The sequence below is a fragment of the Hypanus sabinus genome, chromosome 9 (genome assembly GCF_030144855.1).
Source record: "Hypanus sabinus isolate sHypSab1 chromosome 9, sHypSab1.hap1, whole genome shotgun sequence".
Lineage (NCBI taxonomy): Eukaryota > Metazoa > Chordata > Chondrichthyes > Myliobatiformes > Dasyatidae > Hypanus > Hypanus sabinus.
This window is the reverse complement of record NC_082714.1, coordinates 21,084,947-21,112,916: the sequence shown is the minus strand read 5'-3', so window position 1 is coordinate 21,112,916 and position 27,970 is coordinate 21,084,947. Positions and strand designations below refer to the sequence as shown.

Below are 27,970 nucleotides of genomic sequence, written 5' to 3'. Positions count from 1 at the left end.
CTGGCCACCAGGATATCGTCCAAGTAAATGGAAATGAAATCCAGGCTGCATCCCACTGTCCATGAGCCTTTGGAAAGCTGCATCCTTGAGACCGAAAGGCATCCTCGAGACCGAAAGGCATCCTCAAGAATTCGAACAAGCCGAATGGGGTGATAAGGGCTGTCTTGGGCACGTCGTTGGGGTGCACTGGGATCTGATGGTATCCCTTGACCAGGTTGATTTTCGAGAAGATAGTCGCTCCGTGCAGGTTCTCCGTGAAGTCCTGGATGTGGGGTACCGGGTATCTATCAGTGGTTGTGGCATTGTTGAGCCTTCTGTAGTCTCCGCAGGGCCTCCATCCTCCTGCGGACGGGCACCATGTGCAGCGCGGATGCCCACGGGCTGTCTGAGTGGCGTACGATTCCCATCTCTTCCATCTTACAGCACTCCTCCTTGGCAAGGTGGAGCTTGTCGGGTGGGAGCCTGCAAGCTCGGGTGTGCAGCGGCGGTCCTTGCATGGGGATGTGGTGCTGCACACCGTGCTTGGGGTCGGCTGTGGAGAACTGCGGGGTGACTATGGAGGGGAATTCCGCCAACACCCTGGCGAATTCGTTACCCAAGAGAGTCATGGAATCCAGGTGGAGGGCCGGTAGCTTGGCTTCTCCAAGCTGGAAAGTCTGGAACGTCTTCCCATAACTGGATCACTTAGCAGCAAAGATAGAGAGGTCTGTTGAAGTCTGATGGTACTATTTTTAAAAGTCTTTATTTATAAAGGGGCACAAAAATAAGATTAATACAGACATTCAGATAAAATACGTCATCAATACTCAATCAAAATGCGGGTATAATAATAATCATCAATTAAGCAATAGCTCTATCGTTTGGCTAGGGGATATTGTATTGTCCGATGGAAAGATAAAAGTCACTGTCCTTTCAAGCTGCAGCTCTTTGGGTTTACGAGAGACGGTTTCAAACTTGCCCGGGTCTTTTATGAGGCCAATCCGTTAAGTCAGGGGAGTTGGTTCCCCGTTGTTAGTTCCAAGTCGTTTTCCGTGGTACCAGCCACCAGCTCCCAGGCAAGGGAACCAAACGCACGTGGCTTCCTTCAGATGGCTTCCCGCTATTATGGGATCGCTAGCGTTTCTTCTGGTGCGTCTGAGGGGCTGTCCCTACAGCCCCCCTTTTATCTTAACTCGCCGATCTCTTTCTTTCTTGGCTCTTTCTCTCTCTTTCTCGGCTGCTTTCAGCTGCTTTAACTTAATTTCATGTTCCAACCTTAATTTCTCCAACTCTAACTTAGCCGTCCCACTAGCTGGTTTACCTTTTCAGGGATATTTTCCAATACCTCAGCTGCAAACGCATTCTTCTCGATGTGATACTGAGTTATGGCCCTTCGCACCTCCCGCTTTTTCATTGACAACCTCACCTCTGCGAGGTTTAACCCCTTCGCCAAATTTACCAAGTCTGATTTGGTTGCCGCCTCTAACGCCTCCAGAGTCGGGTTTTATATAAATTCATCCACGTCCTTCTTTGCTGGTTTCCCGTCTGGCTACCTGCGTACCAGATCCAAGTTTGGACTTACAAGCCCGATTCACTGGCTCCCCAATTTGGTTTCAAATCCCAGACGAGCCCCCAATTGTTACAAAATTCCCGTAACTGGATCACTTACCAGCAAAGATAGAGAGGTCTGTTGAAGTCTGATGGTACTATTTTTAAAAGTCTTTATTGATAAAGGGGCACAAAAGTAAGATTAATACAGACACTTAGATAAAATATGTTGTCAATATTCAATCTAAAAACGCGGGTATAATAATAATCATCAATTAAGCAATAGCTCTATCGTTTGTCTTGGGGATATTGTATTGTCCGATGGAAAGATAAAAGTCACTGTCCTTTCAAGCTGCAGCTCTTTGGGTTTAAGAGAGATGGTTTTAAACTTGCCCGGGTCTTTTATGAGGCCAATCCGTTGAGTCGGGGGAGTTGGTTCCCCGTTGTTAGTTCCAAATCGTTTCCCGTGGTACCAGCCACCAGCTCCCAGGCAAGGGAACCGAATGCACGTGGCTTCCTTCAAATGGCTTCCCGCTATTACGGGATCGCTAGCGTTTCTTCTGGTGCGTCTGAGGGGCTGTCCCTACAGCCCCCCTTTTATCTTAACTCGCCAGGTAGTAGATGCCAATCAGGTTGGGGTGATGCAATCTCTCTTTCAACCAGCCCACTTTGCCCGAGGGCTTGCACGTAGCATAGTCCCCAATCCACAAACGTTGTCTCTAGGAGACAATGGCCATGTCTCTCTCTCTCTCATTTCCTGGGTCCTCTGACCCAACCCAATAATGGTCTTGCGATTCTCACAAAGGAGGGGGCTACCCCGCACCCTTCGGCCCCTCAGAGCTGTGGTACATTCATAACAGTGTGGACCAGTGCCTTTCAGGTCGACCAGGAGGCAGTTGGCTCGTAGGAAATCTGCCCCTCGTAATGGCTGTGACACCGCTGCCAATGTGAAAGTTCAAGTGAAATGGCTGGACCGAAATGCACTGAGATAGTTCACAGGCCGTACGTCCGAATACCGGTGCCAGTTGCAGCAATGAGTTTGGGGCCTGGGACTGCATTAGGAGTGTCCATATTCGAGGAGGGGGAGTACGCTGACTTCGGCCCCGGTGCCTACCAGGAAGTGCTGCCTGGAGTGTCAGTCTCAGAGGTACAGAAAGCTGTCTCGGTGGCCAGCCGTCGTAGCCATTAGCGATGGCTGGCCCTGGCGTTTCCCAGAAAAGCACATGGTGTACAGCAGCGGCGCGGGCCTGAGCCCCGTCTTTGGGGATAGAAACACCATTGTTCCGAACTGTCGTCTTTTCCCCCTGTGGGTCTCAACAGCTTCGGATGCAGGGCCTGGGCTTTGGGGTGCGCGATCATGGCTAGGCCAGTGGAGGCTACTCCACATTGCTTGCTCTGCCAAAGGACGTCTGCTTTAGCCGCGACCCTGTGTGGGTCACTGAAATCCTCACTCGGGAGGAGGAAGCGAATGTCCTCTGGCATTTCTTCGAGGAACAACTGTTCAAATAAAAGGCATGGCTTATGGCCGTCCATGAGCACCAGCATGTCGTTCATGAGCTCAGATGGCATGTGGTCGGCCAAGCCGTCCATGTGTAGGAGCCACGTGGCCACGCGGTGGGAGAGTCCGAAGGTACAGATCAAGAGCATCTTAAGCTTAGTGTACCTGTTCTCCATTGGTGGTTGACGTAGGAAGTCGATGATCCAGCCTGCCGTCTCCTGGTCGAGCGTGCTGACCACGTAGTAGTACTGCATGGCGTTGGCTGTAATGTCTCTGATATTGAACTGGGCCTCAGCCTGCTCAAACCAAACGTGGGGCTGAGTGGCCCAGAAAGTCAGGAGCTTCAGAACGACCACGCTGTGTGAGTTGCTCAAACTCATGGCTGGTCGCTGACTCGCCGGCTCCAGATGCCGTCTGGAACGTCGGGGTCACCAATGTGGTCGTGCGCAACATGCTACTAAAGAAACACACGGAGGCAGAGAGAGCTGAACTCAGAACGCCTTTACTGATTCAAAATCGCACACTTAAATCTCCCTTCCCATGGGCCCTGCGACCCATGGGGCAGATGTGACGTTAGACTGTCCCCAGAAGATCTACCCCGAGTGGGTAGTTCCAAACGCGCTACCGCGTGTCTGCCGGTGGCTCCCGAAGGCGGTTTGAGTCCCGCGTGTGCGGGCCGCCACAGGGGCTGTCTAGCCCCAAATTCTCTACATTACAGTAAAATTTCATGTGGTTCAATACATGCTTAGGGAAGGAAACTTGTTATCCTTCCCAGCTTCACTATTGCATTACTCCAGACCCACCCGTAACTGAAATAGTCATTCAGTTCAAGAATATAACAATGAATATTACCAATACATATATATGATGTATTAATAACTACGTACAACTGAAGGGGAAAGAAACAGATCACAGGAATAACTCAGAGGGTCAGGCAGCATCTTTAGATTCAAAATCTGTAAGTGAACATTTCTGGTTGAGATCCATCAGGATTGAGAAAACAAGTAAGACTGCTGCTATAATCACAATGTGTAATGGATAAGAGCTTGACTGAAGCAGGTAGATGATAGGTGGAACAGATGGGGAGTAGAATATGGGCAAACAGAATCAAATATGGTGGGGGGGGGGGAAGGAGAGATGATGATAGGATAGAGACTGATAGGTGGTAATCTTCTCTCTTTACCTCCAGGGTGATCTAAACAGCACTTCCAGATTAGACAGAGGTCCACATTAACTTCTTTCAACCTGGTCAACAGTGTTTGTGATACAACCTCCTCACTACATTTTGAGACCAAGCATAGATCAGGCCACTGTTTTGCAGAGCACCTGCATTCTGTTCACAACTTCAAGCTTTCAATTGCACATCATTTTAAAATCACCTTCCCACTCCTAGACGGACCTGCTTGTCCTTGGCCTTCTCCATTTGGAAGAACATAGTGTTAAATTTTATTTACAGTCCAACGGACATTAAATTTTCCATTTATCAGATAACACAAACACTGGCTCTCACACATGTTCATTTCTTCGTCTAATTTTCTTTACCTTTGTTCATCTCTACAATCCACTCCCCAGTCTGGTTCCACTTGCCAATCATCCCCTTCCCATCTGGCTCCATCCATCATCCACCAGCTTCCGTCCCATCCTCTAAGTCAGGGATTCCCAACCTGGTGTCCAGGGACCTCTAAGTTAATGGTAGGATTCATGGTGTAAAAAAGGTTGGGAACCCCTGCTCTATTATTTCTTTTTCAGCCTTGATGCAGGATCTCTCTCTGGAACATCAACTGATATATTTTGCCTCTACAGATGTTGCATGACCTGCTAAGTTCTTCCAGCATTGTTTTTGTTCTCGATTCCAGCATCTGCATTGTCTTATATCTACACAAATGAAGGGTTTCTTCAGAATAACTGACACATGAATAAGGTTCCCCATTACCGTAACAACAGGGTATGTTTAAATATCATGAGGAATACACATTGCTCTTGTACAAAGCTCCAATTTGATTATTAAATTCAAGTATGAAATTCTCTCACAAATATTTAGACCAAAAATGAAATTGCAGTATGCATAGAGGTCATTAAATCATGACATTTTGAAGTACCGATCAATATCGTCCTTTCCATTTAATGATTGACACCTTGCTTTAGAAATCACTGGGTTCATAAATGAACATTTTGACTGATACCTGAAATATTTTGAAGTGTGTACATTAAGTGCAATGAGTGTACCAATTTATTCATTTCACCCACTGGACTGTAAGCGTGGGCTTTTACTGCACTCTGTAGTTCAAGAATTATACTGCAGGACAACTGTATACAGAAGCACAACCATTGGATGAAATAAAGGGTATTTTTCTATCCTGCACAGAACTATAGAAAACTTGCACAGCATCTACATTTGGGTTCCATGAATCAATGTTGTAATTTTCCATTTGGTCTGAATATCTCCAATTAATGCAGTTCTTTATCTCCATTAAGACCACTTTCGAACACTCAGAATAACCTTCATTAAGTAGATGCGATCATGTCTCATGCAGGGCATTTTAGTGTTTGGCTTTGGTTCCACCCGCCCCCCCCCCCCCCCCTCTTCCTACTTTCCCCTAAACAAAGCTACTCTTATTCTGGCCTTGCCCAAAACTCTTCCAAAGTTACTTACAAGACCAGTTTCAAATTGTTTAGCTTCCTGTTATAACATCTTGCAAATATCATTCATCTTAACTGGGCTTTAATTTTTATCTAATCCCTAGCTGCTTTTTTTTTTAAAAACAATACATCTTGCCAACACCCACTATTCTCACTCAAAGTAGTTAGACTTTTTTTGTGCAAGCTATCATTCCATCTCCAAATTAGCTATCCTTTCCCAATTCACAGTGCCTTTTTTCATTCACTTGAACACGCGATAGTTTTCAGTACTAGATCGCAATACTGAAATTAGGATCAAAAATTACATCTCCAATACTGTAACCATACTTCTTATCCTTATGAACTTTTGACATAGATGTCAAAGTCTACCAATCTTGTCATGTGTTGGTAGGCTTTTCAACCACAGAGATCATTACATATGAATTCAATATTGCAATTACCCAAAGACCATTTCTGACAGATTGCTCAGTGGTAACTCAGGCATGTCAACAGAGCACATAGACCAAAGATAATGCTGTAAATTGTTGTGGGTACAATTACTATGTTTAAAGGACATTTGGAAAGATTCATGGATGAAAAGGCTTAGAGGGATATAAGACCATTGCAGGCAAATGGGAGTAGTTCAGGTGAGTAGTTTGATTGGCAAGGATGAACTGGGCTGTAAGGCCTGTTTCTCTGCTATATAACTGTAGAACAAAATATTTAAGTCAAAATTATGTGACTCTATTTCCAAAAATATTAACTGCCCTTCAGCAAACTTTTACCATTTAGTTCTCTTTTTTCCCCCAAGATCAAGACAGGAAAGCCCAGTGTTTACTCTTCCCAATTTACTACAGCCAAACAACACGGTAAACCCTTGTCACTTTATTTTCTTTAAGATTAACATTGAAAAAGTACCTCTCCCTGTTCATGATGATATATACAGAACATATTACAGAATAACAACAGGAATACAAATCAAATCAGTTTAGTTGTAAAAACATTTGTTGTTTCATTAGGCAAAAGCTGCAAGATAATTTTAAAACCACAGTTAAAAATATACAAAATTACAAACCTTTGGTTCAGATGAAGAAATAGTCAGTGAAGTTGGGAAAAGCTATAAGCCAGAAGGGGACCAGAGCAGCAAGAAAGCAGAAGAAGAATATTAATAGATTAGAGTGGATTGATCTTTAATAAATGGACAGTTTTCTGGACACAAGAAATAAAGGGTTCCTTCAGAATTAAATTTAAATAAAGTGGATTTGTTTTTCAATTGTTTCTCCCAAATGACTTGTATTATTACAAGCAGGTAATATTTATTGAGCCTACTTCTTGAGTACGAGAGTCACAATAACCTCTCGAACATAATGATAAACCTGCTTTAGTTTCTCATTTTTTAATGCTTTTCTGACAGCAGCTAACTGAATTTGAAAAGATCTTCTTAAATAAATTCCTTCCCCTGTAAAAATTCATGCATGACCTATAAAAATTAAAAATAATGAATAAGCCAAGGCAAATCAATTTGGACCTTTTAAACTTCATTTGCCTTAATATTATTACCACTAAAGGCACACTGCAATTACATTTCTAAGCATCCAGTCACTTCCAGTCCAAGGATCAACACAATCTGCTGCACAGAAATTACAATAATGAACATGCTGCATTTAGTTAAAATAATTACAACTTATGTGCAAATGACACAGCATAATATATACAGCATTAAAGTTTTCTTCACCTGATGCAAATTAACAGGGCAAACATACTCCAAATTCTACACATTGAAAAATTAGCGGCATCAATTGTCAAAAAATGAAGACCACAACCCATTTGTTGTCCTTTATTCAAGGACAAGCTCCCTCTTGCCCAAATAAATTGGACATGATTTATGTAAAATCTTATACTGCATTTTAGTCTTTTACTATCACGAGTTTATTTTTTATATTTATTCTACCAAAGCAAAATGTACATTTAAGAGTACTATTTCCGAAGAAAAGCTAAGTTATAACAAAAGTGACAGCATTCATTTAGCAATTATAAAAATGAAAGATAAGCACTTAGCAACTGGGACACCTGCATTTTTATTGGATTAAACAATAGTTTTCTCCTATTCTAGTTTTATTTGGAAAATAGTTTAAGTACTGCAACTTTAGCCCTGATTTTTTTTTAATACGTTTCAAGTAATATTCAATATAATTGTTCCAACAATTTATTTTATGTATAATGCTTGTAAAAAGTGTTTCATAAATTCAACTAAAAATCATTTAAATATAAAGGTTATCCATTGAAAATCGGGAATAAGATCCATCGATATATACGATCAGAGTCTGGAAAAGTTTAGACGTTATAATGAACAAAGCATCTTTGTTCAAGATAAATCCTTAAGAGGAATTGAATTTTTGTTTCAACTGAACAGTAAGGAGACAGACTTACTGAGTGCTTCAATGAATCCTGTTCTGAATGAAGGCTGAACATTGAAAGGTCCCCATTCAAGATTACATCAGCCAAAGAATTCACCAATGGCCTATAGTGTATAATTAAAAACACCTGAAAGACAAAAATAGTTAATATTACTTAACACATGTTAAAGTGTTCTGTTGAAAAGCTTCAAAGGAATATTAATAATAATACTTTAGAAACAGTCATGAAGACTGGAGACACAGAACAGGCAATCTTTATGGTTATTAAAGCCACACCAAGCAGCATCCTCAGTGTTCTTCTTTGAGAAGCCCATGTCCTTGAAATAACTAGATTACGTTCTCAACATTTATTAAAATCCTAGTATGTTAATAGCTTGTTAAATTTCATATTTAAGATGATATTAAAAAACATTTAAATCTGGATTGACAAAGTGAGGTTGTATACCACATTCACCTCACAGTAACAGTCAAACCAACCACTCTTCAAAGTAAATTTATTATCGAAGTACATATATGTCAGCACATACAACTCTGAGATTTATTTTCTTGAGAGCATTCACAGTAAATATGAAGAAATACAACAATCAATGAAAAACCGCACACAAGATGGGGAGAAAACCAAAATGGAAAAGACAACAGACTGCAAATACAAAAAGAAAATAAAGCAACAAACATCACGAAAATTAATGAGAGTCCTTGAAAGTGAGTCCACAGGTTGCAAGAATAGTTCAGAGCTGGGGTGAGTGAAGTTGAGTGAATTATCCTCTCTGATTCAAAAGCCCAGTGATTGAGGGGTAATAACTGTTCCTGAACCAGGTGCTGTGGGTCCTGAGGCTACTGTATCTCCTTCCTGATGGCAGTAGCGAGAAGAGAACACACCCAATATTGTAAGGATCCTTGGATGCTGGTTTCCTGTGATAGCATTCTTTACAGATGTGCTCAATGGTGGGGAGGACTTTACCCGTGATAGACTGGGCTGTATCCACTACTTTTGGTCAGCTTTTTCATTCAAAGGCATTGGTGTTTCCATACCAGGCTGTGATGCAACCAGTTATTATACTCTCCTCTACAGATTGATAGAAGTTAGTCCAAGTTTTGCCAAATCTTTGCAAGTAGAAACAATGTCGTGCTTTCTTTGTTAAAGCACTTACGTGCTGGACCCAGGACACATTCTCTGAAATGGTAACGCCAACAAATTTAAAGTTGCTGATTCTCTTCACCTCTGATCCTCTATGCTTGATTTTCAACTGCATTTCTATCCTGCCATCAACATCCTTGCAGTTTCCACAAATTAGAAACTCAAATGGATTACTCATAAAAGCAGGTTAGAGGTTTGTTATGCTGTGGCAAGTAACTCAGCTTACACCTGCCAAAGCCTTTCCCTATTATCTATAAAACATAATCTAAGGGCATAACTCTTCAACTTGCCGGGATGAGTCCAAAAGCAATCAAGAAATTTGACACCATTCACAACACAAGAACCTGTTTAGACTGGCACTCTGCTGACCAGGCTAAACATTCATTCCCTTCATCAGCTGTAGGGTGTACCATCAACAAAATACACTGCTGTTACTTTCTTAAATTATTAGCACCTCACAAACTCACTATCTATTACTAGAAGGACAAGGACAGCAAGTGCATGGAAACATCACTGCTACCGGTTCCTAAGACTTGGAAAAAGAACATCGTTTCTTCAGTGTTATTGGATCTTAACTCAGGAACTCTCTACCCAGCACTATTCCATCAGCATTTCCACCACAACTGCAGATCACACAAAAAGGTGGATCTTCAGCACCTTTTGTAGAGCAATTTCAGACAGATTATAAATCTCGTCTTACTGATGACATTCACCAACCAAAAAGATATTTTGGAAAGTGTTTTACAAGTTCTTGAGCATATACTGTATATGTGGTAATTTAACAAACCAAACAGAATAGATCCTGCTGCAAAGACTTTCAATGAACCAGGGTTATGGGCTAGTTTACATTCAACAATATAAACACATACACATATATTAATTTATTGATTTACTTATTTAATTTTCTTCCTCTTTCTATATTATCATGTATTGCATTGAACTGCTGCTGCCAAGTTACCAAATTTCATGCTGGTGATAATAAACCAGATTCTGATTTAATTTGACAAAGCTAATATTAAAGCTGATATTAATTTACACTAATTCTTCATTAATCCCATTTTTAATTTTATTCTCCTTAATTCCCTCTGGATGGAACCACTTATCTCCACATTAGGGACAACACTCACTAACTAGACTGTCTTTGGGATGTGGAGGACACCAGAGCACCCAGAAGAAACCCCAGCAAACCACTTTTACAGCAGCTTCGGTCAAGATTAAACCTGGATCTCTGGTGATCTACCACCTGCACCATGGCTGCACAAAATGGCAAGAGTTGCACAGCGTCAAAATAAAAATTCAATAGACACCCCCGAAACTCTCAACCACATCAGAATTTCACTGGATGCACAGTGACTTAGGTTACCTGTTTGAAATGGACACGAGACTCGTTAAACACAAATGTCCTACATTGTTTGCAACCAAATGTAAAATTCAGGTACAGGAATGTTGCACACGTCTGCCTTGTACAAAAGGCAATCAGAGGCCTATCTACTGATGTTTATAGGACATCCAATCAAAACGAAAAATACAGTCGGCCCTCCTTATCTGCGAGGGATTGGTTCTGGGACCCCTCACAGATACCAAAATTCGCAGATGCTCAAGTCCCTTATTCAACCTGTCTCAATGTGGTGGATCTTAAGACCCAGCAGAACCTCAGACCTTATTTAACCTGTCTCAGTGCGGTTGGACATGAGGATCCAGTGGCAGAGATCTGAATTTGCAGTATTTCTATTCACGAAAATAATCACGATAACAATTGAAAACAAAGTGGAAATAATAAAGCAATCAGAAAGAGGTGAAACGTCATTGGTCATTGAAAAAGCATTAGGTTATATCGGTCAACGATCGGAACAATTTTAAAGGATAAAGTGAGAAAGACTCTGCCCGTATAAAAGCTACAATTATTACTAAGCTAAACAGTGGTTTAATTATTGGGTTTTGGGTTTTTGATCCTCCACATCAACCCAGCACGGGTGCAGAGCGCACTTGGGAATGATCCGTCACTAGATCGAACTCGGCGCTTAAACATACGTTCTTAAGTGTTTTATATGCATAGAAAGGCAAAATATATACTATATACAAAGACAAACGTTAGACTAACTGACGCTAAATAATACCGGATGTACTTGTTCTGACTTACTTAGTAAGAACTTACTATTTTTTTTAATCCTGATCCACGATAACCCACGCACATCCTCCCGTATACTTTAAATCATCTCTGGATTATTTATAATACCTAATACAATGTAAATACTATGTAAATAGTTGTTATACTGCATTGTTTAGGGAATAATGACAAGAAAAAAAGTCTGTACATGCTCGAACAGTAAGTGCTGGAAGAGCACTTCCGGGTTTTCGTGATTTGCGGTTGGTTGAATTCACGCATACAGAATTCGCGGATAAGGAGATCCGACTGTACTCAGCAACATACCAGTGGATTTTTGAGGCCAGTCTGTCTAGCCTGGGACAATGAATATCCACAGCTTTTTCATTTAACCACTAAGTGCAACCCTTACAATCATGAATTCTTCATAATGAACATGGCCTCACTAAAATTTTCAATCTTAAATTACTTGCACAATAGACCACATGCTAAAGCATCTTCAAATGAACTAAAATAGTTCTTTTAACAAATAAAAACCCTCATAACATATATTCTTCAACAAACCAATTGTCCAAAGTTTAAATATTGTTCTCACATGTGAGAACTGTCAAGAACCTTAGATTCCCAAAAGCCAAAATGTTCCCTCTTATACACTAATCATGCAGCCCTTTTTCTCTCCCTTTTACGGATACCACTGAGGTTAGTGTTCTGAATTTCCTACTCTTGTTCATTTCATCCTACATAAACTGCCTACCATCTACCATCTACCACAATGAATAGTCACTTCAAAGTCTCCTCTGCCAACTCATTCTTTCTCATGAACATAAAATTCATAGAATATATCATCTTCACCATTTCTTTTCATTCTGCAATTTTCTCTATTTTTAAAATGCAAGGGCATCATCAGGAAATCACCACTGTACTAAACACGTAGTAGTCTGACTTTCTGATACCTATATGGAAACTTGCCTACTACTAAAAGGAAATGTGAACATTCAGCTGTGGTAAGCTGGGGCTTTGGAACGTTTAAATGCCACTGGATGTAAAAGGGGCATGCTTTAATAGATCGCAGCTCTCAAACATTTAATGAATTGCTGTAAAGTTATGCTCACTGCATATCCAAGTTATGAATATGACACAAATAAAATTCCCAAACAGCAAAGAATTCAAAGTTTAATGAACTTTAAGCTCTGATGGCACCCTGAACTCAACTGAAGATAATATTAGCTTTATTTTTCCTGTACCTGTACTTCGAAACATACAGTGAAATGCGTAGTTTTGCGTCAACGACCAGCAGAGTCTGGGGATTGCGCTGGGGCAGCCTAAAAAGTGTTGCCACGCTGCTGGCGCCAATATATCAGGCCCGCAATTCATTCACTCTATTGTACAATTTTGGAATGCGGGAGGAAAACGTAGCACTCGGAGGAAACCACGTGGTCACAGAGAATATACAAACTCCTTACAGACAACGGTGGGAATCAAAGTCCAATCGGTGACCGCTGCTGCTCTAAAAAAGCGATTGTGCTAACCACCACACTACAGTGCAATCCTGCACACAAGACCTTCACCTTGCTCCATGAATGAAGCCAGGTTTCCCAAAAGAATAAAATTGTAGTATGCAACTAAAGCTACACGTATATCAATACTATTCCTGGCAGTAAATTCATTGCAGGGCAAACAGATGATTACAAAACAAACTCACTGAAATGGACTAGCAAACATTTCTTTATATGGTCATGATCTTTACTCAAAAGAGCAGTCAAACTCAATTTTGCTGCCCAACCTCAGTCACTTTAGTATAAGGTCCCCTTACACCCAAAAGAAATTACAAATTCAGAAGCTTCCTCATTTGTATTGTGGGTTTATGCAAACCTTCTAAGTACTGTTAATCTAAATAAAGCAGAAGCTGTATGAAATTCAATCTTGTCATATGCCAAAATGTTTAGGGGAAATCTTACTGCATTCAGATGACATACTTAGACATCAGCTAAGACCAGGATGAGGAATCACTGCCAATAAAATTAATATGAAAATCTAAGTCTGAAGTATTTATTTCAGTACATTTATTACAGACAGACAGACAGACATACTTTATTGATCCGGAGGGAAATTGGGTTTCATTACAGCCACACCAAGAATAGTGAAAAAATATATCAATATAAAACCATAATAAATAAATAATAATAAGTTAATCATGCCAAGTGGAAATAAGTCCAGGACCAGCCTATTGGCTCAGGGTGTCTGACACTCCGAGGGAGGAGTTGTAAAGTTTGATGGCCACAGGCAGGAATGACTTCCTATGACGCTCAGTGTTGCATCTCGGTGGAATGAGTCTCTAGCTGAATGTACTCTTGTGCCTAACCAGTACATTATGGAGTGGATGGGAGTCATTGTCCAAGATGGCATGCAACTTGGACAGCATCCTCTTTTCGGACACCACCGTCAGAGAGTCCAGTTCCACCCCCACAACAGCACTGGCCTTACGAATGAGCTTGTTGATTCTGTTGGTGTCTGCTACCCTCAGCCTGCTGCCCCAGCACACAACAGCAAACATGATAGCACTGGCCAGCACAGACTCGTAGAACATCCTCAGCATCTTCTGGCAGATGTTAAAAGACCTCAGTCTCCTCAGGAAATAGAGACGGCTCTGACCCTTCTTGTAGACAGCCTCAGTGTTCTCTGGCCAGTTCAGTTTATCGGCAATTCGTATCCCCAGGTATTTGTAATCCTCCACCATGTCCACACTGACCTCTTGGATGGAAACAGGGGTCACCGGTGCCTTAGCCCTCCTCAGGTCCACCACTAGCTCCTTAGTCTTTTTCACATTAAGCTGCAGATGATTCTGCTCGCACCATGTAACATAGTTTCCCACCGTCGCCCTGTACTCAGCCTCATCTCCCTTGCTGATGCATCCAACTATGGCAGAGTCATCAGAAAACTTCTGAAGATGGCAAGACTCTGTGTTGTAGTTGAAAGAATCCATAAATTATACAACCTTGAGATTGGTTTGCTTACAGGTAGCCACAAAGCAAGAAACCCAAAAGAACTTAATTAAAGAAGAAAAAAATAAAAATAAATGATCAACACTCGATGCCAAAGAGAAAGAAAAAGAGACACAAAGCATACAAACAACGTTCTGAACCAAAAGTGAGCCCTCAGGTCCAAAACCCAGAGTAGGCCCAAAACCTCACTTATCAGTTCGTATTATTATGAATGCACCACAGCTCTGAGGGGCCGAAGGGGCGGGTGAGACCCCTCCTTTGTGAGAATTGCAAGAGCATTATTGGGTTGGCTCAGAGGACCCAGGAAATGAGAGACCTGGCCATTGTCTCCTGGAGACCACGTTTGTGGATTGGGGACTATGCTACGTGCAAGCCCTCGGGCAAAGTGGGCTGGTTGAGAGAGAGATTGCATCATCCCAACCTGATTGACATCTGAGACCCCGTGAGGAAGTATAAAAGAGGGTCTGAGGGAACAACCCCTTCAGACGCACCAGAAGAAACGCTAACGATCCCGTAGTAGCGGGAAGCTATTTGAAGGAAGTCACGTGCGTTCGATTCCGTTGCTGGAATCGGTGACTGGAACCACAGAAACCAGCTTTTAGCTAACAACGGGGAAGCCCGCTCCCCTGACTCAACGGATTCGCTTCATAAAAGACCTGGGCAAGTTTCTTTTCTCACCAATCTCTCACTCTCTCTCTCTCTCCAACAAGTGAAAACCCAGCGGTCCCCCCAAAAGGCTGAAGCCTGCCGGAACTGAGTGACTTTTATATTTCCATCGGACAATATATTATCCCCTAGACCAGGGGTCAGCAACCTTTACCACTGAAAGAGCCACTTGGACCCGTTTCCCACAGAAAAGAAAACACTGGGAGCCGCAAAACCCGTTTGACATTTAAAATGAAATAACACTGCATACAACGTTTTTTTTTGCCTTTATGCTATGTATAAACAAACTATAATGTGTTGCATTTATGAAATTGATGAACTCCTGCAGAGAAAACGAAATTACATTTCTGCATGCAACAAAAACATTTTGAACTCCGAAAAAAAGACATTGGGTTGAAAGTTACTTTTAAGTAAAATATTCAATGTCTATTTGAGTCCTTCTTGTATTTATGAAAAACGCCGAACTTAAATTTTCCGCCAGCAGCAAACCAAAAATAACATCAGCCAGCTGTCATCCTGAAAAATGAAAGGACTATTTCACTGAACTATGAAAAAATATGAATATAAGTAAAATAATAGGCAATTAAAATATTTATCATACTTGGTTAATGGGATTTCTGCTCCTGGACCTCAGCGCACAGTGTCTGCACATCAGGGCTGTATGATGTCACCTTCATCTTTACACAGGATCGCAAGCTGTCATCTGTGAGGTTTTCAATATCACTCCATTTGTGTTTCTGAGCAAGAACGGCCTTCTGATGGGCAACATCTTCAAGGTCTGCTGTCAAGCGTCTAAACTTGGACACCCATATGTCTTTGTCGGCTATGTCGGCCAGTTCCATCTCAAGATCAGGTTGACTCACACCTGCCAATGCAGTCGTATTCAGTAGGGAAGGATCGATGCTTAAGGGAGTGACCGGGAAGGATAATGTGTTTTTTTCCTCTCTGAACTCACAGAAGCGTTTCCCAAACGATGTTTGCATTGCGATGATTGCAGAATGTAAATACTCCGAAATTATCATGTCGTGACCTTGTTTGAACTCTCTCAAATTGGGGAAGTGAGACAAAGTGCCTTTCTGTAAATCTCTGGCAAGCACTGTCAACTTGCGCTCGAATGCCAAAACATCCTCCAACATGTGCAGGGCTGTACGTCCTTTCCCCTGAAGAGCTGTGTTCAGCGTGTTCAGGTGCGCTGTCATGTCTACCATGAAGTGTAGCTTTTCCAGCCACTCTGGCTGTTCCAGCTCAGGAAAGGTGAGCCCTTTGCTGCCCAGGAAAGTTTTCACTTCTTCCAGACACGCGACAAAGCGTTTCAGCACCTTCCGTCTGGACAGCCAGCGATAAAAACACGTTGTAGCGGTGTCAGTAAACTGCAGTCAAAGATAGCTTTATTCGAACTAAACAGCCTTGCTTTTAAGCCTCCCTCAACCCAGCCCCCATGGACGCAGATGCTGCAAAAGACGCGTACTCACAAACCCCCGTAGGCTATCTCCCTTAGCCGGAATGCCGGCTAATTGTGAGCCGTTTCGGATGTGGCAGGAAATGTACAAGATCACCATAATTACATTTCAAAAGCTAACAAACTAACATAAAATACATTTTAATTAAATACTGACCAATTATTTCCCAAAGCCACAGGGAGCCGCAGCACAGAGGTGAAAGAGCCACAAATGGCTCGGGAGCCGCAGGTTGCCGACCCCCGCCCTAGACAAACGATTGAGCTGTTTCTTATTGACGGCCATTATTAGACCCGCGCTTTTAGATTGAGCAGTGACGTTTATTATCTGAATGTTTGTATTAATCATATTTTTGTGCCCCTTTATAAATAAAGACTTTTGAAAAAATAGTACCATCAGACTTCAAAGGACCTCTCTATCTTTGCTGGTAAGTGATCCAGTTACGGGATTTCGTAACAGTATTAGCAGGCACGGAGCACAGCAGATGAGGCAGTTTTAATAGCCAATGTGTAATCGAGAGAGGAGTGGCGAGCTCAGAGATCAGCTCTTGTTCTGGATCCCGACACCTTTTCTTTGCAGTCTATCTGGGCTAGTGATTAAATTGACCAAACAACAGAACAGTGAAAGGCTCTGGTGCCCTAGAAAGAGAACATCGCGGAGTGTGAGCAAAACCGGCTCTCGTCTCCAATCTGGGCTGGCATTGAAGTTGTCTAAACAATGGATCGTACCTCACACTAGAATCCAGCTGCAGCAAAAGGCTCTGGGCCTAGACCATGCCATCTAGAGACTCCCTCCAAGCCCAGATTTTGCCACCCAGCCTGAGGCCACTTTCAAGTTCTTCAAAACAGCTTGGTTCCCAGAGTGATCCAACCTTGCTCCCAGGCCAGTTGTATAGGCATCAAATCTCTTCTGACCGGGCCTCAACCTCCTCTTGGTGCCCAGAGCAATCCAACTTAACTACCAGGCCAGTTGTACAGGCACTGGAACTCCATATGCGAAACACCATCTCAGCTCATCCCCCAAACTCACCCCTTTACTGTTTGCAGCAATAATTTGACACAATTTACCTCAGAGATTATTTTTAGTGATGGATTTCTTAACTACCAGTGAGCTGTCACGTGTTCACCAGTGCCATCTTAACTGGAAGATATGCAGGAGTAAACCACTAAACCTCATAAGATCATGACAGATATGCTTGCAGCACCACAATCCCTCAACCCAATGACCTCCTTCCTCATCACTTATCCAAAGTCAATTGATATTCAACATAAAATATTTAAAACTTCTGCTTCCACACCTTCTGAGGCAGAAAGTTGTAATAACTTGCAACTCTCAAAAAGAGGAAAAAGAAAATATATCCATCATCTTCATCTTAAATGGGTGATTCCTTATTTTGGATTCTTCCACAAAGGAAATCATACCCCTATATTCCTACATATGAAAACACCTTAGGATCTTGCATGTTTCACTCACTCAATTCCTCCAAAACTGCAGCAGGTAAAAATCTAGCCTGTCCAACACTTTCTCCCACGAAAAGCTACTCATTCCATGTAGCAGTCTAGTACAGTCCTTGCTTGGACTGCTTCCTACATACAAACAACCTTCCTTAGAAGAAGTCTGTCCAAAGAGCTCTATGTAGTCTCAGCAATGCTCTATGATGCATATCCTGCCTATTTCTGCCTTTCTCATTCAAAAAAAGATGACATTCTATTCACTGTCCTAATTGCTCATTATAGTTGCATTCTAGCCGTTCATAAATTGTGCATTAATGTACACAGGTCCCTCTTTTCCATAAACTCCGCAATTGCTCACTGCATATTTCTTTCCTGTTTCTCCTGTCAAAATGGACAATTTCATATCTTCTCACACTGTATTCCATTTGCACGATCTCTGTGCATTCATTTAAACTATCTATATCCCTTGATAATCTCCATATGACTTTTTCAAAACTTAATTTCCTACCCAGCTTTGTGTTATCAGCTTTACCAACCAGTTCATTCAGTCATTTGTATAAATTGCAAAGTGAGACCTCACCACCAATCCCTAAGGCACGCCACTCATTTTGTAGAGCTAACCAGAAAAAGACCAACTTACGCATATTCTTGATTTCCTGTCAGCTAGCCAATATTCTACCCACACTCTTAGATCATGAGCTTTTCAGTGATAACTTCTCAGAATCAGAATCAGGTTTATTATCATCGGCATGTGTCATGAAATTTGTTAACTTTGTAGCAGCAGTTCAATGCAGTACATAATATAGAAGAAAATAATAATAAATAAGTAGATCAGTTACAGTATACATATATTCAGTTGATTAAAAATCATGCAAAAACAGAAATAACATTGAAAAAGTGAGGTAGTGTTCTGATGTGGCACTTTCTCAAATACCTCCTGTAGATCCAATGACAGTACCAATGACATTTCCCCTTTAGCTAAACCACTGTACTTCTTCCAAGAATTGAATGATTGGGTCAAATAGGATTCCTCTCACAAACAATGACGAATTGATTTTTTAAAATGCCCTGCCTTAAGTTCATTTTAGCTTAATTCAAATTTTAACTGAAATCCTTATTTTAGTTTAAAGCATTTTTCCTATATTAACTCTTAAGGCAACTGACCAAAGGTTTAATGTTATCATCTTCTCTTTTTGAGAAAAGGAATTACATTTGTTACTTTCCAAGAAAATGGAATGTTCTCCAAATCTAGGGAATTTTGGAAAATTAAAACCAGTGCATCCTAACTGCAACTATACTATAAGCCACCAAGAAGTGGAGGACAAGATACATAGGCAGATAAAGTGCAGAAACAACAGGATGTCATAGTGATGGGGCTTTAACTTCCCCCAATATTGATTAATATTTACTTAATAGAAGAAGCTTAGATGAGGCATGATACCCTTTGTGCATCCAAACTGGATTTCTGAAGCAGTATGTGGAGGAGAGAACATACTGGACCTTCAATGACAGAAACCAGCCTCAATTCCATGGACTCTGTTTGGACTTCCTGCTGCCTCAGTGAAGCAGCCACTATATATTCTAATACACAATTCATTCTTATCAAATAGGGAATTTTATGTAACTTTAAAAATAGCCTTTTGATTAGCTGAATTTCTGTCTTCTTATTGGTAAATAATTTACAAACATTTTTCAGGTAGATCAGAATTTTTGTTAACAGGAGCTAGAAGACAATAAAAGGACAAAACTGAAGGCTCTGTCAGGGTACATGTAGCATTCAAAACAAAGCAGAAAGAATTCCAAGTAGAATTAAATGAACTGAAGGGTATTACCAAGGTATGGCAGCATAGGTGAGATCTGGATATGGAACACTGTAGAGTATACATAAGTTAGGAAGAACAGAAATTTGGGAAAATGTAGAACAGCGACTTTCTTAATTAATAATAGTCTTTGTGCAATAGAATAATGTGCATATTCAGGAAACCAGGTCATAAATACAGATTGTTTGACAATAAGAAACAATAAAAGCATGAAATTGCTTGTGCACGTGATGCACATAGATGGATGGAACACAAAATGCAAAATGGAAACTTATCAGCCAGTTATGGTGGTAATCCCAGGAGGGTTTAAACCCATATACTATTGGGTGGAGTGGCTCAAAGGGTTGGAAAGGCCTACCCAGCGCTGTGTGTCATAAAATAAAATTAAAATCAAAAATTTCACTCTGTTCAGCACACAGGCCAAGATGTCCCAGTGGCCAGATATTTTAATCCCATTTCCTATTCCCACACCAACTTTTCTGTCCAAGGCCTCTATCACTGCCAAGTCAAGTGAAACACAAATTAAAGAACCGCACTTCATACTCTGCCTAGACATTCTCCAACTTGAACAATGAATTCTCAAAAATGTGGCACATTTACCCCTCTGTCCCATCCCATTTCCCCCACTTCCTGTCACTCATCACCCTTTCTTTCCCCTGCCTCAGCCTCTCCATCTGTGCAGCATCCATATTCTCCTCTCAATGGTTGCCCTATCCAGCTATTCCATGTTCCACCCTCCTCTCCAACCAGATTTCATTATCTTTAGCCCTTCGTCACTTCCATCTATCACCTTCCAGTTCTGACATCATTCTCACTCGGGCCCACTTTGTAATCTCAGATTCAGATTCAGTTTATTTGTCATTTAGAAACCACAAATGCAAGGCAGTTAAAAAATGAGACAACATTCCTCCAGAATGATATCACAAAAGCATATGACAAAATAGATGACACCAGAAAATCCACATAATGTTTGGCAATCCCCAATCCAGAGTCTGGAGAGGCTGCTGCGTATTAATATCACGCTACCATCTTAGCGCGTTCCTCGGAAAGGAGCTCCAAATCCACCAGACAAAACAAGACCAAAAACTAAAGCTACAAGACCTGCACAAAACCATATAGTTACAACAGTGCAAACAATAGCATAATTGATAAAAAAAAAGACCATGGACACAGTAAAAATAGTCCAAAGATGTTAAAAGACTATAAGTTCAAAAGAAATCACCACACAGTTTCTACAAGTCCTCAGGGTCCCAACAGACTCGCCATCCCAAGCTGGCGGCAGAAGGGAATACCCCCGCTATGGACTTCCACAGCACCGCCCAACTCAGCTTCACAGACACAGCACACAATGAAAGCTCCGTCGAACCCAGCCTCACAGACGCATCACACACTGAAAGCGACCTGACTGCAGTGGACTCCATGTCCGTCGAACCTCCAAGCCGACGACCATCCCCTCTGGCACAGCTTCTCCGAGCACCATCCTCTGCTGAGCGTATTAAGACGGCCCCGCCAACGGCCATTGGCAATGTGACCCCGAGGACTGGGGGCCTGTTCTTCCCAGCAGAGTCCTGGACCTCACAGCAGCAACGAAGAGGGTCTTCCTGGAGATTTCCTGATGTTCCTTCGTGCTCCCACGTCTGTTTTCAATCGATTATGGTTGCGCACGGCACCCCACCACAAATAACAGATAATCAGCTTCGGAGTGGCCGCTGCAAGCTGCATTGCGCCACCATCTTGGAATTTGAATCTACTTATTATCTCACCTCACCTCACCTGGATCTACCCATTAGCTGCCAACCCTTGTTTACGCCACCTGTCCATTATCCATCTTTTGTTCAGATCAAGTAACATGCTTTGACATGAAACATCAATTTCTCTCGGGGGTGGGGGGGGGAGACAGCAGAATGTTAGCTATGAAAGACTGACTTTAAAACAGAATGTAAAAAAAAAATTAATTTTAACTTTAATTACCAGTATGACAACCAAATTCAAAGGAGGGCATACAGTATGTCTGTCTGCACAGTCTTCTCAATGTCTGCTCAACAGTTGCAGATACAATATTTGGTTTGAATAGGGGAGTACAGCAAGTTAAGCAAGCATCTCAAACAACTGATGTACATCGAACAAAATTTTTTCCATTATCTATCAAATTCATTTTGTTAGGTTTTAAACTAATAAGCTACTACTAAAGTTTCTTTTCAATTTTCATTTGATTACTTGTTAAGCAACAGGTTAGTTTTTTATTAATAGCATCACATTCTATCCTTGTTCATTTTAACACAGTAGTATCAACTTTGTTTTTAAATTAATTTGCCATTAAAATTGATAACCTCTGTCTTTTAGAACAAAATCGTTCTGCTTGTCTACCAGCAGAAGCAGTAGTATTCACCCTCGTGCTTCTTGTACATACTCCTGCACATGTACGTACAAACACCTGTGAAACGTTCTCTCCACTCCAATACTGGAATGCAGAAAGGCCGCAACAGTGGCAATAATTCCCCAGTTATGTGAATGGAAGTCATTTGTTAATTTAGATTTATTTAAAAAAAACTTGAATTTTTAAGTACCTATAAAGTATGCGCAGATTTATTTGTAAAATTCAACTTTTTTTTTTAAATGCCTCTGAAATATCCAATTCAGCCTAAGCTTGACAAGGAGATTGCCCTAACATGTTTTGCTTTGTGAACATGAGCAACTTAGAAGACATTCTGTAGTGTTTTTTTTTTCAGATCCACTTCAGAGCCCACAAGCCTTCTTCCAAGATCAGTCATAGAAAGAATTGTCTCCATCCTTCTTTAATATACGCCAGTAGCATATGCAATTGGCTCCTTGCTGACTACAAAACCTTCATTATAAACCAGATGCTGTTGCATGAAAAACAGTATCTTACATACCTGTGAAAGGAGATATAATGAAGCCTGACGGCTGATCTTTGGACGATCACCACACTGTTAAAAAAAATTAAAAATGATCATCTTCAAATATGAACACTTTGTTTTTATATTAAAATAAAATGTTTATATTTTTTCTAATTTTATGAGGTATTTAATTGATCTTCAATTCAAAAATAAACATTTCTATCCATAGCTATGTTAAAGAATCCACCATTTCAGTAGAATCACATGGTACCAATGAATATTTTACTTCTATTGCAGCAATAATATAATACTGTATTTCACTGGGAGATATTACTTAGCTTGGAATCAAAATCCTATTTAGCTCCTAAAAACCTCTGGAAACAAACTTTATCAAATATTGTGTCAATCTCTATTTTCTAAAAAAAATCATTCATGTTTAACGTGTATGTAACTGAAGGATGTCAATATCATGCAATGACAGACATCAAAGATTGGTATAAAACAGTTAATGCTAGAACTTTACCTTTGTCCCCCTTTACAGCATGTATCATTATTACATGTGATTACACTTGGTGAAACATTGGAGAAAGAGGCGGGTGATACAAGTTACCTGGATAGATTGGAGGTACCAGGATTGTTCTCTGTGGAAAAGCGAACACTAAGAGGGAATCTGATGAAGGTATTTAAAACCAGGAAGGCCTCAGAAAGAGACAGACAGAGAGACAGAGACACAGAGAGGCTTCGTAGCTTCTGAAGTTATTCATAATGACATTTTAAAACCTGATGATAATCTGCAATGCAGATCAGTGATATGTCATGGTTTAAGATTTGGGATGAAAAAGTTGAGCTAATTTATTTGTCCTTCATTCCAATAGTATAAAAATATCAACTGTCCTACCGAATATAGTTATAAATGTATGTTCGGGTTTTGTCCATGCCATAAGAATTATTCCATAACTGTTACCCCAAATCTCCACATTATACACCTTAATTTCCAAAAACAAATGACTTTATTTTCATTTTCCAATATTCTCCCAGTTTTAATTCTCTCACCCTTTACAATTTTCCCTGTCATTCCACTGAGTTAATCTGTTATTTTTCTTTGTTGGATTAAATTTTGGCTTCTGATTGCTAAACCCTAATCATCTGTGTTCTCATCATTCTCGATCTCTAATTTATAACCCAAGATTCTTACAAATTGCCTACATGGAATACTACCATACAACTGGTGTCAAAGTATGCTTGCAAAAAGCAAACTCCAAAAATATGGTCAAAGTAGCCATTATCTTAAAATGTTTATTATAACAATACTTGTGGCGTAATACCCAAGTAATAAAATAAAAGCTTAAAAATTTGCAGACACACACGACGATCTTTTCCCCACCACAAATGCCAAAACTCCCACCTATAATGGTCATTGCTAATTCTGTGCCATAATAGTTTCAACTCTGAAGATGCTGCAGTATTATAGCTCAACACATCCACATTACTTCACTGGCCTGGTTTTGTGCTCATGTTTCAGGAGTGAGCATTGAGTCCATAACTTCCCAACTCAGAGGCAAAAACATCATCACTGACTTGAAAAGTCATCCACCTTGTGCACTAATTCTCTCCGTAGATGCTGCCTGGCCTGCTGACTATTGTCAGCATTTACAATGTCATTAAAAAAAAAATGCATAGGAAGCTTGCATTATAAAATAAGAGCAGGATATGATCAGTAAAGCAAAAAAAGTTATTAAAATACATCAAGATATTCTGGTCCAATTATGCTCATTCCTTGAATCCCAATTTAACTAACCACTGGGTTTTCACAGGAGACCAAATTAATAACTTACTTCTAATGAAGTACTATCAACATGAAACATTAACCAAATTTCCAATATCTGTACATTTTTTAAAAAAATTCTCAAATGCTGTTAGAGAACTTTAAAAAATTGTTTTTCTCAAATTGTTTCCACCCTAGCTCAGATTAAATAATGGACAGTGACAAGCAAATGATAACATGTCCATACAAATTTATTGTTGCCTGGAATTTAAAAATCTGTTCAGTCTAGTATTTCTATCAATTCTTAGAAAGGCCAGAAAGACAAAATTTAAAAACTTATCTGATGGCATAATATCAGATCATAATAAATTGCTTCTCCTTTTCACAAACCAGCTGTGCAACATTCTCGGTCACACACTGCTTAAATGCCACCTCACCATCTTTGTGAGGAACAGACAGAAACTTGCTCAGATGGTTACATTTGATCATAGCATGTTCCTTTTCAATGCAAATGTAACATACCGTGGATTCCAGTTATTTGGGCTATTGGTTAATTGGGCCAGCTGCTTATTTGGGACAACTCTTAAAGAACAAAAACTGATCAAGCAAGGTTCCTTATAGCTGGGGGTGGTAGTGGGGACAAGCTCCTGCTACCTATTAAATGCTCCCTATGACATACATTTCAAGTAGCTTGACAACCAGATCCAGTTCCTGGCCTCCACATGTGGCTTAGCTACTTGCCTGGCAGACCCATTTCTATTGACAGGAAAAGGGGCAAAGGCAGGTTGCTGGTTGCCTTATAACCAGTCACCTTGGGCAGATGGGTCTCATCAACCATGGTTGGCAGTGCATCTAGGTGAAGGAAAACTCTAATTTCAAACCTCCACTGCCTTGTGGCTATACCCACTCATGAGGAAGATTTCAGAAGTAAATCCTGAGGAAAAATCTGGAACTGTAGTCCCTGAGGCAGTCCTACGTTCAGTTTAATGCTGAATGGCAACTCCTGCGATGCTGCCAGTGCCAAACTGTATCAGTCTCTGCCATTCCTTTGGATTCATCAGCTGCATGGAGAGGGAGAGCCTGCTACATGGGCAACAGCTTGCTCTCCACATCATACTCTCCTGACTAGCTTGCTCTCCACATCATACTCTCCTGACTAGCTGGAATTTGCTTTGTTTATTTAGGGCACTATATTACTTAACTGGGACAGGATACTGTTCCAGAACAGTTTCCAACTATCAGCAGTCACGTGCACTTGTGTGGTCATTAGATACTATACTGTGCTTAGAGTGAATAGTTTTTAAAATAGCATCAGTTACATGTGTTTGCCTTCTAAAAGCAGTGATTTTTGTCATTCAAACATAGTTCACGAGAAATACGCAGTAAGGCAACTCAGAATTATTTTGTTCACTGTAGTTTCAAGCATTGAGGTTTGGAGATGTCAGAAATGACGGAGTGAAAATGAAATAACTTCACTACTTCAGAAAGTTAGAAGAATGAGAAGGTAAAGACAATCATCTTAAATGGTACAATGAAAATGAAGATTTGGAGGATGCGATTGTCAACAACATTATATAAAGGAAGTCCATCATCTGTATGAGGTGTCTGCACTGATTTTGTTCTTTTACAGGCAAAAGAACATGGTAGCATACACTGTATGAATTCCTCCATTGATAACTAATACACAGTTTTACAGTACTTCAGTGCTATTGGTGATGCTCTAATTTCCATAGGACTCTGGCTAATTGGTCCAGCCACTTAATTGTGCGAAAATGTGCTGGTCTTGATGTACTCCAATTAACCTGAATTGACTGCAATCACAATTTGGATCAGAGAATTTCCCTTTATTGAAAAGACTCATACAAGTCTGACATTGAACCCCAAAGAATCACATAGCACACTACAAATCCCCAAAGTGATGAATATATTGTTATGTACTCGTGACACATGACAGTGGTGCCCTTGTCACGTGACTGGGGTTGAAGTTATACTGGACTTGAGGTAATGGTCTTATGATGGTGGAATGACTTCATTTTCCCGCCAGTAGAGATCATGTGACAGGTTATAAAAGGTAGACCCCACCCTGTGAGGAGGGGCAGTTCGTGGCTGGATTTGCCAGGTTGACTTCATGCCACTGCGTGTTTTAAGTGATGACGCAGTTTAGTAGAAAGATGAAGTTTTATTTAATGCCTAAAGTTTAAGAGGTCATTGCCAGCAGGTTCTTTACGATTCTGCTAGTTCGAGAAATTAGTGGAGAGTGAAGATCGAAGTTCGGAAGTTAAAGATAGAGGAGAATTGCTTTCTACGGTGAAACGGGGGGCGACCTTTGTTTGATCCTTATTTGGAAGGATTTCGTTGACTATCTTCGTGTTAATCCCTGGGTTTAACCAGAAAGGATTGAAGGTAGTGGAGAAGGAAAGGTCAGTGCCTTTAAGCCGTTCTGTTTCGTGAATTCTTCGTGGGAAGTTCGACGTTGGGGATTGAAGCCAAGCGACGTGAAAGAGAATTTGAATCGTCTTATAAAGTCTCTCCTTTTAAATGGACTGTGAGCATATCGAACTTTTGGCAATACCACTTTAAAGAACTGTTTTTGCAATATCGCTTTAAGAACTGTTTTTGCAATATCGCTTTAAGAACTGTTTTTGCAATATCGCTTTAAGAACTGTTTGGGCTGCCGCACTGCAGTTATTTCCGGTTGCGTTAGTGTTTGTTTACTTCTGGGGGGTTTGTTTTCTGTGTTTAATAAACGTGTTGTTTGTTATAAGAAACCCTTGCCGAACTCATATACTTATTGTTGCCTGAATACGTAACATTAAATATGGGGGCTGCGTCTGGATTGGATCGTTTGGTTTAAATGCTTGCTGACTTTTGAATCGGTGTTTTGGAAACGGGGATTACTCGGTTCTTTTGTTTGGCTTGTGGTATTCGGCAGCAATGAATATTGATGAGTTTCTGGCTTCGCCAGCTGCGGAGTTGTTGGCGAAGGCGAAAAAAACTGAGGTGTTTGAGATAGCTAGTAGATTGCAACTTAAAGGTGTTTTGCAGACTACATCTAAGGCTGTGATACAGAGAAAAATCGCGTCACACTATGTGGTCTCAGGTGTTTTTGATGATTCGGTTTTAGAGTCGTTTCCAATAAGTAATCTGGAGATGCAGTTGCATATCGAACAAATGAAATTGGAACAAAGTAAAGTTGATTTGGAGAGGTGTAAATTGGAGGCGGAACAAAAGCAGAGAGAATTTGCATATGCAATGGAGGAATTAAAGTCTGGGAATCAGTCTTCTGGTTCTAAAAAACCGTTTTTTGCTCGTCAAGAAATTAAATTGGTCCCTCCATTTAGTGAAACAGAAGTGGAAAGGTATTTTCAACATTTTGAAACTATTGCTTGGATGTCAGAGTGGCCGAAAGATAAATGGTCAGTGTTGTTACAGAGTGTAATTAAAGGCAAAGCACAACAAGTTTACACAGCTTTAACAGCTGCACAAGCACTTGATTATGATATTGTAAAGAGGCATATCTTAAACGCATATGAGTTAGTCCCAGAAGCATATAGGGAAAGATTCAGAAGTTTGAAAAAGTCTGTGGAAAAAACTTATGTGGAATTTGCCTATGATAAAGCTATGTGTTTTGAGAGATGGGTTTCT

At 40.7% G+C, this 27,970-nt stretch overlaps 1 protein-coding gene across 6 annotated transcripts in view; it reads right to left on the bottom strand.

The window, feature by feature from the left end:
• clec16a (C-type lectin domain containing 16A) overlaps positions 1-27,970 on the bottom strand; it is a 241,706-nt gene that overhangs the window by 159,515 nt on the left and 54,221 nt on the right. For all 6 annotated transcript variants that reach the window (XM_059979201.1, XM_059979202.1, XM_059979199.1 and 3 more), the window contains 2 exons: positions 22,597-22,650; positions 8,075-8,188 (listed from right to left, as the gene is read on the bottom strand). In XM_059979201.1, the coding sequence (XP_059835184.1) occupies positions 8,075-8,188; positions 22,597-22,650 (168 nt within the window). The remainder of the gene's footprint in view (positions 1-8,074; positions 8,189-22,596; positions 22,651-27,970) is intronic.